This window comes from Pleurodeles waltl, chromosome 3_1, assembly GCF_031143425.1.
Source record: "Pleurodeles waltl isolate 20211129_DDA chromosome 3_1, aPleWal1.hap1.20221129, whole genome shotgun sequence".
NCBI classification, from domain to species: domain Eukaryota; kingdom Metazoa; phylum Chordata; class Amphibia; order Caudata; family Salamandridae; genus Pleurodeles; species Pleurodeles waltl.
In genome coordinates, this window is record NC_090440.1 from 162,895,272 (window position 1) to 162,913,588 (window position 18,317).

At 42.9% G+C, this 18,317-nt stretch overlaps 1 protein-coding gene across 1 annotated transcript in view; it reads left to right on the plus strand.

Annotated features, from left to right (window-relative positions):
• CIB2 (calcium and integrin binding family member 2) overlaps positions 1-17,460 on the plus strand; it is a 360,572-nt gene extending 343,112 nt beyond the window's left edge. The window contains exon 6 of the mRNA XM_069222054.1: positions 15,971-17,460. Within this exon, the coding sequence (XP_069078155.1) occupies positions 15,971-15,992 (22 nt within the window). The 3' untranslated portion in view covers positions 15,993-17,460. The remainder of the gene's footprint in view (positions 1-15,970) is intronic.
• The last annotated feature ends 857 nt before the right edge of the window (positions 17,461-18,317 follow it).

Sequence of the window (18,317 nt, forward strand, 5' to 3'; positions counted from 1 at the left end):
AACATCAAAGCCATAATTTTAGAAGTTGTTTAACTTTGGGCAGAGCTGCAAGCCAGAGGGAGTTTTTTTTACTGTAAACAGATAACTTTAAAGGTTTGTTTTTGTGTCTTACTTTTACTATTTGGACTGCTGTCTCTTAAGTCGAGTTACCTGATTATTCATCTACGTCTTTGGTGGAGTTAAGTGTCATGCTTCTGTGCTCCACAATATGAAGCCTACCAGCTATTCAAAGCCATAGTATTTTATCCAACGCTAATAACTGACACCTTGAGTATAGGCGTCCCGTCTCAGGTGACAATCAGTGCTCCAAAGTATGCACAGAGCAATCCTCATAAGTACAAAGATTGCATGCGAAAGTCAAGCCTGTCTGTGCCCATTTGCGCTCTGGATGAGCCTGGCACCTGGAACTCAACCTCTGGGATGCCCTGATACTCTATAGAGGAGCTTTTACTACTTAATAAGGATATTTCCACTCCTGCTGATTGGGGTCCGTGGCATTACAAAATGGAGTAATTGGAATACCATGCCCCTCTCGTTTCCAGGTGAGCGACTTAGCTAGTAGTTGTTGCTCCCCCAAAAGGAATATAAATGATAAAATAAAGTGTGCACTAATCAATGCTAGATCTTTGTCAACGCATGTGACTGAAGTGATACTAACCGTGTAATTCCATGACATAGATGTTTTTGTCAGAGAAATGGCCCCACGAGGCCTCCAATCCTGACTTAGCACATTCCCTACCCACTAAATACACTATACGGTGACAAGACTTCCCAGGCAAGAGAGGTGGGGTTTTGGCCATTATTCATAAAACAGACTAAGCTTTACATTGAGGAAGCCACACCCTTACGTTTTGCAGAATATATAATATTTAAGATTTCAGTAAATGATCAGGTGATTAAAGCAGGATTCCAATTATATCGGCAACCTGGCAACAAACCTCGGTTCGTTTGACTTAGACAAATGTATTTTGACTTTATTCTTAACATATCAAAAACGTTTGCTATTTGAAGATATCAACTTTGGCTCGAGGGCCAATTTTGTATAGAGAAGGTCTGAGTGTCTAGATTTGCTGTCCATTTGTAGACTTTCACTGTTGGACAACCAGCCCACACACGATACTGGTCACACTTTAGATGCCATTTGCTATTCAGAAGGATTATCTATCATTACCTACAATTCCTTCCAATGTGTTGGAGGGACCATTTTTAGCTCCCTTCTAAATAAGTATACATGAGGGTCCACAAACAAATAAATCCCACTCCAGATGTTTTGCCACAGGTACGAGCCTAGGTAAAATTTCTCTGTGCATCTTAGATTTGGTTAAGCCTACATTTTCACCTCTTGCCACGAATGACACTTATTGCTTGTCTAACAATATTGATTCTTATTTCTAAGAAGTAGCTGAACAGTGTAATTTTAACTTAACTTCCATGTTGATCTTACTTTCTCCACACACTTTTAGGTACCTAAAGCGCTCGAAGCCATCAGCACCATGGTACTCAGCAGAGTTAGCTAATGCCAAACACAATTGTAAAAAATTAGAAAGTACAGATCTCAATTCAAGGCTGAAGGTAGAATTTATTACATAGCGACCTTCAAATGGTATAGGGAGATGTTAAGGTTGGCACATTCTGCCCATTTCCCAGAGTATTGAAGCAGCAAAAATAGCATGTGGGAAGTTTTTTAAAATTGTGGGCCATCTATTTACTCCTCCACAGTTAGTAATGGCGATCTCTCCATCTTGGAGTTTGTGATCAATTCTCCTTCTTTGAAGGTACAATTGAGAAAATTGCTGCACATTTTATTCAACCTACCCACTCATTGAGCTCCAAGCCTGCTGATTTTGAGCATTTTTCAATCTCAGAACCTCTTCAAATTAGATGGCTACATAATTATTACAGAGTAAATCAGGATCCGCTATGATCTTTGTCCGTCTACTGCACTTTGTAGGATAGTTATGACCATTGATCCTGTGCTCATTAATTTAATTGAAATTACTTTTCTGTTAATGACTATGCCCCACTCTTGGAAGCAAGCTGCATTGACCCGTCTTCTTCACAAGCCAAAGGCTGATCTAGTTGACAGCAAAGTGGTCTTAGATCATGTTGAGATGTATTGACTACCAATCCTAAACTTTTACTCTAAGATGAGAAACTGTGTGAGGCTGGTAGAGCATTTGATCATGAGGAGCATTTGTACAACTTTGTCTTGCACTGAGGGTCAACTAACTTTTTGTAACTCATGGCTCAGTGCAATACAGTCGGGATTCTAGGGACTATAGATGTTCTTCTGATGTTTAGATTTTCTGTTATGAGTGTAGGAGCAGCAGTGGAGAAAATGGGTTCTAAAAATCTTCATGTGATGAGGGGATCCTTGCATGGCTCCCCATAAGGCAAGAAGTAAATCAGTCCACAAGTACTCCAGTCTGACTCATCAAGATTGTCCTCAAAGGAAGTATGGGATCCAGGGAAAAGCAGAATTTTAAACTCCTGCTACCAAATTCTTGTTAATTTTATTAAATCGTTTTACAGGCAATAGAAGAGAACCTTTTGTGCATAGGTGTCAAAGCCTAGAAAGGCCTAGTAACAATTGCAGATGTATCTCTCATACTTGAACTGATTTTATATAGCATAACCTTCCTGTCCAGGGCAAATCAGACTGGCACAGCTGTGTCATCTGTTTGCTAGAGTATCTGTTTGCATCCGACTAATACACTGGAGCACCACAGAAATGTCTTAGGTGAATTAGGGCTATCCTTTAGCCTCCTAATCTTATCAAAAATTCAACCAAGAGCTTCAAACTCAAATTGATGTGGGATGAGTTGGGGGGGGGTACGGGGCTACTGACCAGCAAAATGTGCGCACTATAGTGAGACTGTTGCTGCCATGGATCCAAATCTGTCAATAACTGCCCAACGCCACAATGCAGTGGACGAAGCACTGTCCCTAGATTCCTTTAGAACACCCATCCCCACCCCAAGGCCTGCCTGACATGAGGAGATCTGAAAGCTGTGGCGAGTACATTGAAACCCATTTTGTATCTGAGCAGAGGCCTTAATGACAACATGATGGGTGCAAGGTCATTTCATCCGCGGCCTCTTGCATGACAGCCCTGGGGGTGAGGGAGAGGGCCGGGGCTGGCCGCAAGTTCTTGAAGAGGCTGGTGTGCCTGCGCCTCCCCTTAAACAATCTGGCAAAGTTGGTTCTCATGCCATCACGGAGGTAAGCTGCTGCAGGGTTAGGTTAGGAGCTGCACTTCATGCCTGCTTCTTTCTAGAGCCAGGTGGCCTCTTTAGGTGCCACATGCTGGACATTACTGGGGCTCCTAGTCTCTGTGGGACCCCATGAGGCAGTGCTAGGGCACTGTGGCATGTCTGATATTGGGTCCTGATGAGCTGCAACAACAGCTCTACCAACTTTGCTGTTCAGGGGAGCATAGAAGGTGAGGTATCTGCTCATGCCCACCCACAAACTGAGACACCACGCGGGGAACATGGGACCCAGACTGCAACGCTACACCCAGCAATGATACTTATGGGTGGCAGGGGTGACCTCTAAATACTTAACTTACAATTACTGTGCAAGTCTCCGAGAAGCCTTGTAAGAACTACATAAGCATACTGCTGGAGATCCGTTACCTGATTTTGACTACACTTTCCTGCCCCTGTGGAGTCAATTGGAGGGGGTCCTACACAGAAACACACTTGCTAAAGACAGTGACAAGAGCGCATGCCTTTGGTCCCCTGTGACTGTATATCTATTACTTCATCAATCTGTGTTGTGATCTGCTAAGGGCTCTATCCACCCCCTTCATCTCTTCCTGGTGAAGTTGTATTACATACATCACTTCAGATGTGTGCAAATTGGATACAAAACCACCCAAGCTACAATTTAAACATAGACGTGGGCTAAGGTTGCTGAGTTTGGGCAATAGCAAAAAGAACAGATGATGGAGGGAATGCTGAACAATGAACACATTCACCCCCAGTCGCAAAGATCTGGGTTTAATCCATAGTCTTTTTGCTCACCGCACCACCCCAGTATGGACACAGCTGTTAGAAATGGTGTCTTTGGTTAGTCAGGTTACCCCCAGTCCAAGCGAGGACCCTCACTCTAGCCAGGGTAAGTTACACACAATCCAAATTATCCTGTGCCCACCCTCTGGTAGCTTGGCACTGAGCAGTCATGCTTAACTTAGAAGGCAATGTGTAAAGTATTTGTGCAATAAATCATACAATACCTCCATATAGCACCACAAAAATACACCACACAGTGTTTAGAAAAATATAGAATATTTATCTGGATAAATGCAGGTCAAAAACTTTCAAAGATGCAATAAGTAAATGTAGAGATATCACAGAAAAGTGATATAAAGTGTCTTAAGTCTTTTAAAAGCAAACAAAGTCTCTTTCAAGCACAAAGTACCTGGTTCGCGTGAACAAATCTCCGCAAAGAGCCACAGAGGAGGAAAAGTGTGGAAACAAAGGGGTGTACGTTGATTTCTTGGGCCGCACACGCCAATGCGTCATTTAGTTTCCACGCAGAGGCGGCTGTGTGTCGATTTCCGGCACTCAGTCGTGGATACTCTTTGGGTTGCAGGTTTTCAGAAGCCTCGGGGACGATGCGTGGATTTCCTGTGCTGGTAGGATGAAGTGACAGGAGCTGCGTCGATCCGGAGGGCGTTGTGTCGAATTTTCTACCGCACGGCAGGTGCTGCGTCGATTCCTCTCTGGAAGTCAGGCTGCGTCGTACTGGCTCGGCTATGCATCGATCCAGTAGGCCGTGCATTGAATTTCCGGTCGCTACATTGGCTCTGCGTCGATCTTCTCGTTGCGAAGTCCAGCTGCGTCGTTCCGGTTTGGCATGAGGTGACATTTTTACCGTGGTGCAGGCTGTGCATCGTTTCTGGAAGGCTGTGCGTCGAATTGTGCCGCACAAGGAGTCCTTCTTGAAGAGATGAAGTCTTTTTGGTCCTGAGAATTCAAGGAACAGAAAGCACTTCTTCACCTCAGCTAGAGAGCAACAAGGCAGCAGGGCAACAGCAAGGCAGCAGTCCTTCACAGAAAGCAGTCAGGTGAGTCCTTTGGGCAGCCAGGCAGTTCTCCTTGGCAGGATGCAGGTTCTGGCTACAAGTTTCTTCTCCAGGAAGTGTCTGAGTTGGAAGGGGCAGAGGCCCTGTTTATATACCCAAATGTGCCTTTGAAGTGGGGGAGACTTCAAAGAGTGGCTTAGAAGTGCACCAGGTCCCCTTCCAGTTCAATCATGTCTGCCAGGGTCCCAGTAGGGGGTGTGGCAGTCCTCTGTGTGAGAGCAGACCCTCCCAACCCAGGAAGGCCCATTCAAAATGCAGATGTATGCAAGTGGGGCTGCGTATCTTGTGTTTGGGGTGTGTCTGAGTGAATGCACATGGAGCTGTCAACTAAACCCAGCCAGACATGGATTGTAAGGCACAGAAAGATTTAAGTGCAGAGAAATGCTCACTTTCTAAAAGTGGCATTTCTAAAATAGTAATATTAAATCCAACTTCACCAGTCAGCAGGATTTAATGTCACCATTCTGGCCATACTAAATATGACCTTCCTACTCCCTTAAGATCAGCAGCTACCACTCAAACAATGTATGAGGGCAGCCCCAATGTTAGCCTATGAAGGGAGCAGGCCTCACAGCAGTGTAAAAACGAATTTAGGGGGTTTACACTACCAGGACATGTAAACTACATAGGTACATGGTCCTGCCTTTTGCCTACACAGCACTTTCCCCTATGGGTTACCTAGGGCATACCTCAGGGGTGTCTTATATGTAGAAAAGGGGGAGTTTTAGGCTTGGCAAGTACTTTTAAATGCCAAGTCGAATTGGCAGTAAAACTGCACACACAGGCCTTGCAATGGTAGGCCTGAAACAAGGTTAAGGGGCTACTTAAGTGGGTTGCACAATCAGTACTGCAGGCCCACTAGTAGCATTTAATCTACAGGCCTTGGGCACACATAGTGCACTCTACTAGGGACTTAAGTAAATTAAATAGTCCATATGGGTATGATCCAATGTTTCCATGTTTAAAGGGAGAGATCATATGCACTTTAGCACTGGTTAGCAGTGGTAAAGTGTGCAGAGTCTTAAAACCAGCAAAAACAGTATCTAAAAAGTGGAGGAAGGCAGGCAAAAAGTTAAGGGTGACCACCCTAAGGCTGTCAGGTCTAACAATGACCATATGCAAATCAGTCTGGGAAACTTCCAGCCCGAACTACCAGGCCTTATCCTCCCTGGACTGGAATCAAGCATCCTGGGACCAGTTTTGGGGAATCACCCCTCATCATCCAGGTTAGCTTGAATCATGTGGCACAGTGAGCACAGATCCCACGTCTGGGCATACCCGTTCCCACTTAGGGCGACAAAAGCAAAAAGAGCAGATACTGGATGGAATGCTGAGCAATGCAAACATTCACCCCCAGTCACAAAGATCTGGGTTTAATTCATCGTTTTATTTGCCCACCACACCACCCCAGTTTGGACCCACCATATGCAAATCAGTCTTGACCCTGTTACCCTTGGGAATAGTCCAGCCTGAACTGCCAAGCCAGGTCCTCCCTTTACCAGAATTAAGCATCCTGGGACCGGTTGGAACTATTCGACCAACAGCTGTAATCCTTGTCAGGGTAAACCACAAAAGACCACTAAATTAACCTCGGCTTGACCCTCTGGTAATGTGGCACAAAAGCAAGCAGGCTGAACTTTGAGGCAATGTGAAAAGTATTCATGTACCACTTCGATAGCAATAATGTGAAACACAACACAAGAAAAATCCCACACCTATTTAGAATTTCTGAAAAATGGAGTACATTTTAATAAACTTTTTGACACCAAAACGACAACAATCCAATCTGCAGAACCAGAGTTATGAATGTTCAAAGTGGGGAAAAAAGTGCCTAAAAGATCAAAGAATCAGCCGCGGACATCTAGTTATGTGCTATGATAGCAAAGGTGAAAGTTATGGCTGACCAGGATGGAGTGTGGGTCAAAAACACAAAGTGGATTGGGCCCAACAGGCTTTGCCTATGCCCTTCCTTCCACACCTTGTGGTTGAACTTGACAGTGCTGCTGCTCTGTCCCTTTGCTCACTGGTGGGGATGCAGCCTTCTGGTGTTCATAGACTCCATTGCCTGCACTGCCCATGCCTGGGAAAGATTGAAGGAGATAGCTGGTCTGGATGTCATAGTCTCCTCTGTTCCCTTTACCTTTCCACTTAAGGTTGCTGGTGTTACATGAGAAAACAAATAGTTGCCCAACTGTACTCCCTTGGCCTTTGGCAATGGGGGGATCTATACAATATGGTAGCTTCCTTGCACTTACAGATAATATAAGCAGAAGGATCCACGCTATTGACATTTTCCTATACTTTCAGCTCTGAGAGTGATTTGGTCAAAATTCCCTACATAGCGTTTGGAGCTGGGAGTTCTTAGGCAAACTCTTATCTGGCAATATCCTCAATCCTTTAATATATGTCCTCTATTGGTCTGCGCAGGAAGAGTCTAGAGTCTTCAATTAATTGTTTGGCAAGGGCCAGATTGGGGTGGGGGGACTTGGTGAGGAAATTACTAATGACGTATTGGGGTTCTGTCGCACTCAAACTGTCCTGTTCTCCTCAAGTAGCAAGCTCCACATAATCCACTTTAAATTCTTGATTTCAGTCCTGCTCTCCCCCCCCCCCCCAAGAGATTGTAAGAGTGTGGGCAGAGGAAATAGTCAAACTGTGAAAGATGTTACTGAGTAGTCATAATGATTAACTGCGTAATTCCACTCCTAGATCGCACTGCTCTGGCGTTGATTGGATTGGTTGCATGTCATTGGAGTACAGAAAGTCCACCAAAGTATAAGCGATGGCTAGATTGCCTTTTTTACTGCAGCAAACAACTTTAGTTATAGTTTGAGCTCATGCCAATCCCTTCCAGTCCCAGAGACATATGGGAACCCCTACAGCCCTATCCACTTTGTAGGAATATGCAGCTAGATCTAGTATAATTGTAAAAAGATTATGTCCCATGTTCATGTCAAGTCACCCAGAGATCCTTGATTGACTCGGTACAGATGCCCAATATCCCTATGTGCAAAAAAAAACACTGTAATAAACTGGCCTGTAATATGGCACATTGCCATGTTTTTTATAAATAGGACATCATTTCTTTGTTTTGCAAGCTGGGTATGTATTGTACCTAATGTGTATGCTGTATGACTTGTGTACATATTTGGCTGTGCTGCTGTGTTGATTGTACAAAATCGCCAAAAAATAAAAAAGGATGTGGGATCAATCTGAATTGTGATTGCAGACCAATATCACAATCTTTGAAAACTGAGCTTGTGTTGTTCTCCCATTATGCTTACTTATGGACTGATCTTTTTTCACCATGCGTAGTATCTCTCACAAAAAGAACATTTCTTGTGGTCTTAAATTATCCAAGTCCATTGGCACCAAAACCACTATAATTCACATAATTTACCACCCTCCTATGAAAAATGTTTTTTGAATATTTCATGGTTCACACGACCTCACAACCTTTGCTGTGCAAGGATCACATCTACATAAGTGAATTCCGCTCCAATGTGACAATTCAAAAGATGTTGTTTATTCCCACAACTCCAACTTTATGCATTAAAATAGTATTGCTCAACGCTCCCAGAACTATACCTGCATTAAAGGGCCACTTTTGGGCGTCATCCTTAAATGTGCCTCCATCTACATTAAAACTATTTTATAGCAGATTGTCATATCAATATCAGATTCCATTCTCATTGTTTTACTATATCTGGAAAGACTGATCAGAGGTGTGAGAAGTACGGACACTGTTAATCAACCTACAGATTTTCTTTCCGCACGAGCATGGTGCAAACGTGGCCCTAAAACAGAGAGTGACACTGTTCCTAAGACTAAGAAAGAGACTGCCAGTTTTATAGAAAAAAAGCATCAAGGGTAAGACGTCTGCCGCCTGGCATATTGAGGCTCGAAATAATGAAAACAATGACTTACATTGGTTAAATGATGCTGGTGTCTTAACCCATCTAAAGTTACCTTAAGGCACCTATGTGCTGCAAGAATGTTGTGTAAAAAATAATGTTCTCCATGCCAAATCGTTATTCCATTAAAGCTAACAGTGAATCAAATAAACGCTGACCACAAAAGCACTACAAGATTGTAAATGTATCCACCGATGTTAATCTTGAAATAAAATCCAAATAATTCTTGTGTGTTAGAGTGATCAAAGTCTGTCTCCCTCTCCTTCATTCATCTACAATTTACGTCACTTGCAGAAATTCCTTAAATAATTGGTCTGATTTTAAGGTATTCTCTCAGCCTGAACTCCGATGAATCATTGTGACTTCAAACCATTGAATCATGCCGAGGACCCCATGCCCCCCCCCCCCCCCATCTCGCTAAAGACACAAGTTTCAGTACAATACAGTACAGTTTCACTCAAGACACAAGTTTCAGTACAATGCCATACTGGGTGAACCTGATCAATATTTCCCTATAACCCCACTTGTCAAAGTGGGGTCAAGTCACTAAAAAAAAAAACGAAAGTCCACCTGTGTGACCTCAAGAGCTTCCTCACTGTCTCCAGCCTACCCTTCTTTTCCAAAATCCTAAAACGTTATGTGAAAAATCAAATTAATCAAATTGATCTGGAGAACAAGCTCTTGAGTGATTGCAGGTTTAGTTTCAAGGCTGGGTTCAGGATGTAAACTGCTCTCTTACAAATTACTGACACCTCCTAATCTTGTCCTTTCCACTGCATTTGCCACTGTGACTCGTGATATTCTCACTCTAAAGGAACACATGGCTTTAGCGATAAAGTTCTCAATTGGTTTGTTAGACCTGGCATCCTTGGCATTGTGTCACCTGATTCTTTGCCTTCAGACCTCCTGTTTTGCTGATCTAGTTTTTGCTGGCTTTGGGACTCTTTGCACCTTACTACTGCTAACCAGTGCTAAAGAGCATGTGCTCACTGCTTAAAACATAGTAAAATTGGCTAAATCACAAATAGCATATTTAATGATTTGTGGGAAATTGCACAACCTGTGCCCAGGGCATGTACATTAAATGCTACTAGTGGGCCTGCAGCACTGATTGTGCTACCCCCGTCAGTAGCATTTCAAACATGTCTCAGGTATGTCATTGCAGAGCCTTTGTGTGCAGTTTTAAACTGCCATGTCAACCTGGCAAGTTAACCCTCTTTCCAGGCCCAAACCGTCCTTTTTAATACATATAAGTCACCCCTAAGGTAGGCCCCGGACAGCCCAAGGGCAGGGTGCATAGTATTTAAAAGATAGGACATGTACTTTTAAGTTTTACATGTCCTAGTAGTGAAAAACTCTTAAATTAGTTTTCACTACTCCAAGACCTATCCCTTCCATAGGATAACTTGTGGATTACGTTATTACATTTTAGAAGTGTAATTTCCAGTTGGGAACGGATGGAACCCCAAGTTTGGTGTCTCTGGAATCACATTTCCAAATCACAACTTATGGTGGTCGGATTTTAAATTGTAATTCTGAAAATGCCACTTTAAGAAAATTGGTGTTTTCTTTCTTTTGCCATTTGGTGCCTTCTGCTTGTCTATGAATACATGTCTGGGGTGGGTGACAGCTGGACTTTGTGCATTCCCTCTGGTCAAACCACACACAAAGGAAGCTTAGGTGGGACTGATGGGGCATCCACATCCCGATGGGCCATTATGGGCAGGATGGGAGGAAGGGGGCGACGCACCTGAATAGGCTGCATCGTGTCCCCACATAAAAGGCTGCATGACCCCTGTAGTGAGTCTGGAGCCATGACAGGAAGGGCGGGGACTCTGTGCACTTCTAAGGCATCTCTTTGAAGTCTCCCCCATTTCAAAGACACAACTGGGGTATAAGTACTGGAACTTAGACACCACCAACACAGAACACTTCTAGACCTGTGGGTTCACTGCAAGAGAGGAGGACTGCTGTCTTGCTACAAGGACTGCCACTCTGCTGGACTCCTGCTTTCCTGCGCTGATTTGATGCCCTCCTTTCCTGGTAGTAAGAAGAACTGGACCTGCATCTCTCCAACACAGAACCAAAGTGACTCCAAGGGCTTGCTGGCTTGCCTTCTGTGTTCTGAAGTCTCATGGACACAAAAAACTTCCAACTCACCTGATACAGCACCTGGTCTCTGCCAGCTGTTAGTCTTGCCCTGCCAGGCAGTGCCAATCCAGTGCTGAGCCCCTGGAAGTGGGTATAAAGGGCTGCTCCAGTCAGAACCGATGTATTGCCATCACTGCGTTGATCGGAACCAGTGCATTGCCCCTGTTGTGTGGATCAGAACAGATGCATCAGCCCCATTGCATGGATTGGAATGGATGCATAGCCTTCCCAGCACATACTGACCTTAGTGCATCACCTTTGGACCGCTGCATCTCAGACCAGACATATTGCCGCTGTTGCATGAAGAAAATCGACACATCTTTGTTACTGCGTGGGAAGAATCGATGCATTGCCTTCACCGTGGGGGTCCACACCGACGCATTGCTTCAGCCTGCTCCCTAGATCCTCAACGCAACCATGATTAAGGTACTTTTGTTCAAGGGCCTCACTGAGTCCCTGTAGCCAGTGCATGCTCCATTGTGGTCGGCCTGAACTATTGACTTTGTCCTGGTGCAGTGCAACCAGATATCTCTGGTTGGTGCTTCTTCATTGGAAGTGCTATTTTACAGTTTATTCTTACAAATATTCATATTTCTTGTTCTACTTATTGGATTTATATCATTTTGGTCTTGTTTATTTATCAAATTAAGCTCTATTTTTATAACCAGGTGTGATATCTTTGTGTGTGGTGTTTTCATTGCTTTACTGTTTGATGTGTAGCACAAATACTTAACACACTGCCTCTTCAGTTAATCCTGACTGCTCTGTGCCATGCTTCCAGAGGGTGAGCACAGGCTACCCTAGGGTGTGTTTCTGGCTTACCCCTGCTAGGATTTCGGTTCCTGCTTGGACAGGGTGTATACTGCCAACTAGAAACCCAGTTTCCAACAGTTCACATCATACCTAGTTAGCCAATCCAAAGGGATTAAACTTCACAATTCTTTTTACTGTTCCATGCCACTATCTCAAGTTGTTCCACAATGCTTCTCATTCAGAGATTACAAAGTGCAGTGCACTTGTTGTTTACCAGACATTCCGGCAAGAAATGTATTTATTGAATACAGTTGTGTACCATTATCAGTGACATGTTCACCCGAATAGCAGTCTTTACTGACACTGGATACCATTATCTGCAGGCCTCTATCCATTCTTCAATCAATCAGTCAATCATAGCATTTGTAAAGCGCAGCACTATCCCCCCCCCCCAAGTGTAACTGGGCACTGAGGGTGCAGTGTCTCCATCAAAAAACTACGTCTGGAGTGTCCTTCTGAAGTCCACCAGGGTGGGAGCTGTTCAGACATTGAAGGGCAGACTGTTCTATGACTTGGCTGCTGTATAGGAGAAGGAGCGGCCTCTGCTGCAGCTGCAATGGTTGTGGGGTGTGTGCGAGGCTTAACGAGGTGGAGCATAGTTGTCTTGCTGGGATGTAGAAGTCCAGTCGACGGTTTATGTAGGACGCTCCTAGGTTGTGGAGAGCCTTGTATGCTAGTGTGAGGATTTTGAATTGGCATCTCTTATGGATAGTAAACCAGTGGGCGTTCCTGAGGTGTGGAGTGATGCTTGGGGAGGTTGAGGATGAGTCTGGCTGCGGTGTTCTGTAGAGTCAAAAGTCCTTAAAGTAGCTGGGAGAATGCTTAGAGAGCGTTGCCATAGTCAAGGCAACTGGTGACCAGGGCATGCATGACTATCTACCTGGTGTCGGTAGGGATCCATTTGAAGATTCTGTGAAGCATACGGAGGATGTAGAAGCAGGAGGAGGCAACTGAGTTTACTTTTCGATTTATGTATAGTTGGCAGTCGAGGATGATGCCAAGGTTTTGTGAGTGGTCTGTTGGAGAGGGCATTGGCCCAAGTTCAGCTGGCCACCAGCTATGGTCCCATATGGAGGTGGTCTTCCCGAAGATCAGGACTTTCAATTTGTCGGTGTTTAGTTTGAGGCAACTGTTTTTCATCCATTCTTGGCTTACACTAGTACATCTCCCACCCACTCTTCTCACTAAAACTAGGTCCTCCCGGGACCTAAATGTGTTTGATTTCATTATTAGCCTTAAAGTCTTCTTAGCAGGTCTCAATGCAGCCTACCAAGTATTAGGCTCCTCCTTTACTGTCAGCTAGACATTCAGTTTGTTCTCCTCAAGTTGCATTTGTCAATCAGAAATGTTCCTACTCTTCTCAACTCTTCATCTTCCTCTCATCATCTCCTTTTTCTGCTCTGTTCCATTCAAATTCATCAACAGCTGCACTACAACTAACATTCACAACAGCCACCTGACTTTTAGCATGCCACGTCACCATGACTGCTTCTAAACTGCCTTTAGACATTCAATGAGCCCAACAGTACCCCATCCTGCCACATGATTCACTGCAAACTTTTCATTTCTGTCATAGAACCTGTACGTGAACCCTGAAAGTGTTACAATTGCCACACTAGAACCTCCTGTGGTATACACATGGCCTAGAGGTTGGTACTTCCCACATGAACGACCTAGTGCTCACTGATGCCCAGGAAACAGTTAATGCTGTCCACACTATGACAAAATACCACGCTTATGTCTCTAAGTGTCCTGGAAACAAACAATATAACTTGCTTCATCTGTTTTGAGTGGTGTGTGAATGCTCCCATGGTATGCACAATTACTTTCACAACAGTTTGATTATCGCATGGATGTAAACATGGACCAGCCCTTACATATTCCATTGTTTTTTTAACACTCCATATACAATTCTAAACTTCATTCATTTCATCACCTCCACAAGTGTCAGCAAAGTTTGGTGCAAACTGTAAATACTATACTACCATTCTAACCGAGGTCTGTAGTTGGCAATTGTTTTAGGGATAATCACTTTCAAAATCAACTCTGAAAGGTTCTCCAAGCATGAATTTGACCAGACTCTTTCAATTTACCAAATGAATCCAGCTTTAGTGCACCTTCCCAGGTATGCTATAAACCAACATATTCCCTTCCCCGATCTTGTACATCAGCTTTGATGGTGAAGAATGGATAGTGGAGTCTAGTGATAAGCTGGGGAAATGTCAAATGAGGAGGACACTGATTCCATTTACACTCTTATCAGCATCTACACATATTCTAATAAAGCTTTCCAGCTTGCAAGCAATATTTATTGGCGGCAACCATTCTGAAACCATAACGGCTCAGTCACATTAACTTACACAAGTACTTTACCTTCTCCTTGAGCTCCTACCTAGCAACCGAAGGTACATTCTGGACCTTGTTCACCACCCCTTGGGTACTCTGTGGAGCATTAGTTTAGACCTACCCTTGCTTAACGTCCACAATGTATCAATAAAGATTTTAGTTCATATATTTAAACTACCTATTGGTCCCTCTGTCACTAGTAAGAGCTGTTGTACTGCACCTTGATGTGCAAACCATGTTTGGGACTCTGTCTGTAGTGTTGTTGACAGTTGCACCTCTCCATGCAGGTAGCACAATTTGTATTGTTTCATCATATTAAAGCTGCACAAAATAGCTCTTAGGGTTTGCAATATTCCCAAGGACATATGTCAGCTGACAATTTATCAACATTCTATCGGAATTATGTTTCTTGACTATTTAAGTTGCATAGAAAATACTGGTTCATAACAAAAGAAAATGATTGACACTTCCTCTTAGTCAAACAGAAATAACCTACCACAAATTAAGTAGATACCGATGTTGGAATCAGATAATTTTCCTATATTATGTGGACATAATTATCACCATTTTCTTCTACCCTAATTTCCTATGCTTCCTCTAATCTGCACCAACTCTAACTACACTATATTAGGCCAAAGGAGCAGCATTTAATGACAGCAGAGATTGATACTCTCTGTCTCGCCTTCCATGGCCACATGATATCTGAACCTCAGACAGCAGATGCATGCAAGGTACCTGTGCCCACTACTTGGCATAACTAGGCATAACAGTTGGAGCTAATGGGATAGCAGCAAGCGTGCAGCCTTCTCCAAGACTAGGGAAGTTTGTGCCCACAGTGGAGCACTGGATGATAAAGACTGTATCCAAATGCACATTCTATGCACGTGCATCCTATGAAGAGAGTCTTCTTCTCGTGAATAAACTGATGGTGAGGGAGCTCCTAGTTTGAGCCCAATCCTAGAGTGTCTTGTAAATAGCTATCCGTAATAATGAAAGTCATCAAGGTTAAATGTTAACCCTTAGGGCAAGATCTGTAATGTATAGTTGCTGGAGTATATACCTTTCATATGGTCCTGTTAGATGCTCAGTATCATGTGGCACTCAGGCTTGTGCTGCGGAGTCTGACTTGCCGTACAACTGTAGAGATGAGGGTGGAAAAAATATTACATTTCTAGGGAAGCAGAGAGATTCACACTATTTCTAGTAGTATAATCACTCCAGGACTACCATGACCGCTTCTTCTGGTCAATTCTCGACACGTCCACATCAGAGAGTATTTTCACAGAAGGCCTCGTCCAAATGTGGGTGAATTACGGAAAAATACTTGAAGTGAAGGCACCTCGCCTCCTGTAACACCTCTGCTCATCTCAACCCCTCCAGATGAAACAACCTCAATATCCTAGGACAAGTGGTATATTTATCATATAACATTATCCTTTTACAAAAGTGGACCACATTATTGTGTAGTTCAGCCAATAAAATACTACAATGTACAAGCAAACACTAGTTACATCAATTATACACTGGTGATATTTATTCCTTATGGCGTGCTGAAAGTGGATTGGCAATTGAGTGAACACATACGTATATGTTTAGAGTTGTACATCGATCTAAGTATTAGCTCTTGATTTTTATGTCTTTTCCATCTTTCCAGCACATTTCACATAAGAATCTGAAGACGCCAGACCTTTTGCGGTGAAACCCACCATCGCTGGAAGCGACACTGTGTCAGTCTCAGAATCTCAGGCACTTTGGGGGCTTATGCCCCACACTACATTGACTTTATAGAATTCTGCAAAAAATGATGACCTGGGCTCCAGCATACAGGGCAAGAAGCATCAGTGATTCGCTCTACATATGGGAGTGATGGGAGTTCCGGGCCACTCCCTGCAGGAAAAGGAACTTTGGCATTCTGAAGTGTTTTTGACCTAGGAATACCGGATGTGTTTTTTTTTTTTTTATTGTGAATTTAGATATTGTCTTTCACTCAAAAAAGTAAAGGAAAGTGGAACAAGCTAAATAGTGTATAAAGACCAATGACATGGAAGAAAGCACAGGCCTTAACTACGGTACGCCTCCACCATGGTGCAACACAGTTGGAACTGGTGCATTGGAATTGTGTTACATTGAACATTTTTGTCACAATCATGTTAATAGTATCATTGATTGATGTGCACAGATCATGCTATGTCATTCTCCAAATGTCAGGTTGCTCTCCTCTGACCATCCTCCATTATTTCAAAACGATTGTTGCATCAGTAGAAAACTTGATGCGCTCATCTTTTGTATACCCGCATACATGAACCCCACCATCTTCAAATTCATTCTTCAAAACGTGTTTGCCTTCCTACATCTTGTGTGAAACCATTAGTAGAGTGGACAGATGATGGAAGGATGGCATCCGCAAATTGGCGTTTCACGCAAAGTCATAACCAAGAAGCACAGCACCAGTACCAAGGGCAAAAAAGACAGTCTTTTTTTTCCTGACCAGCTATGCAATCTTTCTTGTAAATTGCATGAATGTCGTTCGGATTTGGGTTCCGCTCCAGAGAAGCCGCTTTGTCATGATTCCTCCAGTGTGGGTTGGGTACTGGTGCATGACGACAATCATAGAACTGTTCCTACAGTCGATAGAAGGGCTCCGTCATCACACTGCGTCTCCCGAAAAGAAGACTTTTCACTGGTTTTACTACTCGGCCCTGCGGAGTTTGGGCTACTCTAGAATACTAACTACTGCTTTAAAGCTAGGGATGGTTTGCATTTTTCTTGTATTTCCAGTTGAGTAATCTTAAACTATGGCACCCTCTTTTATGGTATGACTTTTTCTGTTGCTTGTTGGTTTAATGAACACTTTTGAATAAATGTTTCCATTTACTTGTTTTACTCCTGATGTTATTGCAGAAGATCTCATGCTTCTACGTCCATTCTTGTCCATGCCATATAATCACAAAGCTCCAGGTCACTTTATGTTGCTTGCAGGGGGTGGAAACTCTTAGTAATCAACAGTTTTCTTTTTTATTTTATTACTACAACCACTTTTGGAGTTTCATTCCATTTAATCGTCTTTTTTTTCCATTCATATGTTTGTAAAATAGTGTCCCTAGGGTGATATTACAAATAAAAATGCACATTTTGTAAAACTTTAATTAACTGTTAACCATTATTTTTTGGCACACTTGATCTATTTTGCTAACCAGGCTTGCTTGATCTCAGGTTCATTTGGACATAAGGTAAGATAAGCAAATCCCAGGAACTTTAAATCGGAGAAATCTGAGCACATCACGTCAAGTCTCAGAATTTGAAAAACGTCTCAACTTCACGGTATGGTTAGCTAGCTTCTACTTTAAATCATAACAAACTACTCTATAGCATCATTTGTTTCCTCACTATTGTTCATGTAAATGGTTTACTTTTTTCCTCCTGATCTTTGGTACTGTGAAACAGTAGAAACCATTAAAGTAAAAACAAAAAGTTATTGGTAAGCCCAAACAAATTCAAAAAGAAAAATGTTCATAAAAACAAAAACAATCTAGAACAAGATCTATTATATTGGGTTGAAAACTACCAATAATAGTGATGTGAAATAAATGCATCCGTAATTTAGGGGATAACACAGGAAACCATCTTCTAATGTGGGGAGGTCCACATTCAGTATTACACAGCACATATGTACTATATCTAATACAATCAGGACAATTGGAATTATGCAGGGCAGCACCAAATTATGTGGTAGGGTTGACTAAATTGTGCGGCCTAATGGCTACACTTTTTGATAGTATTACTTCACTACTTTATTTTTACACATGGTAATACACTCTGGTAAAGATTTCACCTCATTAGGACCAGTTTAACAACCAAATACAGACATAAGCAACTGAAAGATGACCCGCAAAGGACCTCCGCTGTGTGCAAATACATAGACACGTTTTAGTAACTTTTGATTCGTTTGAGATAGAAACAATTTTTTGTTAAAATCTGCAGACAATGCAGCACATTATGAA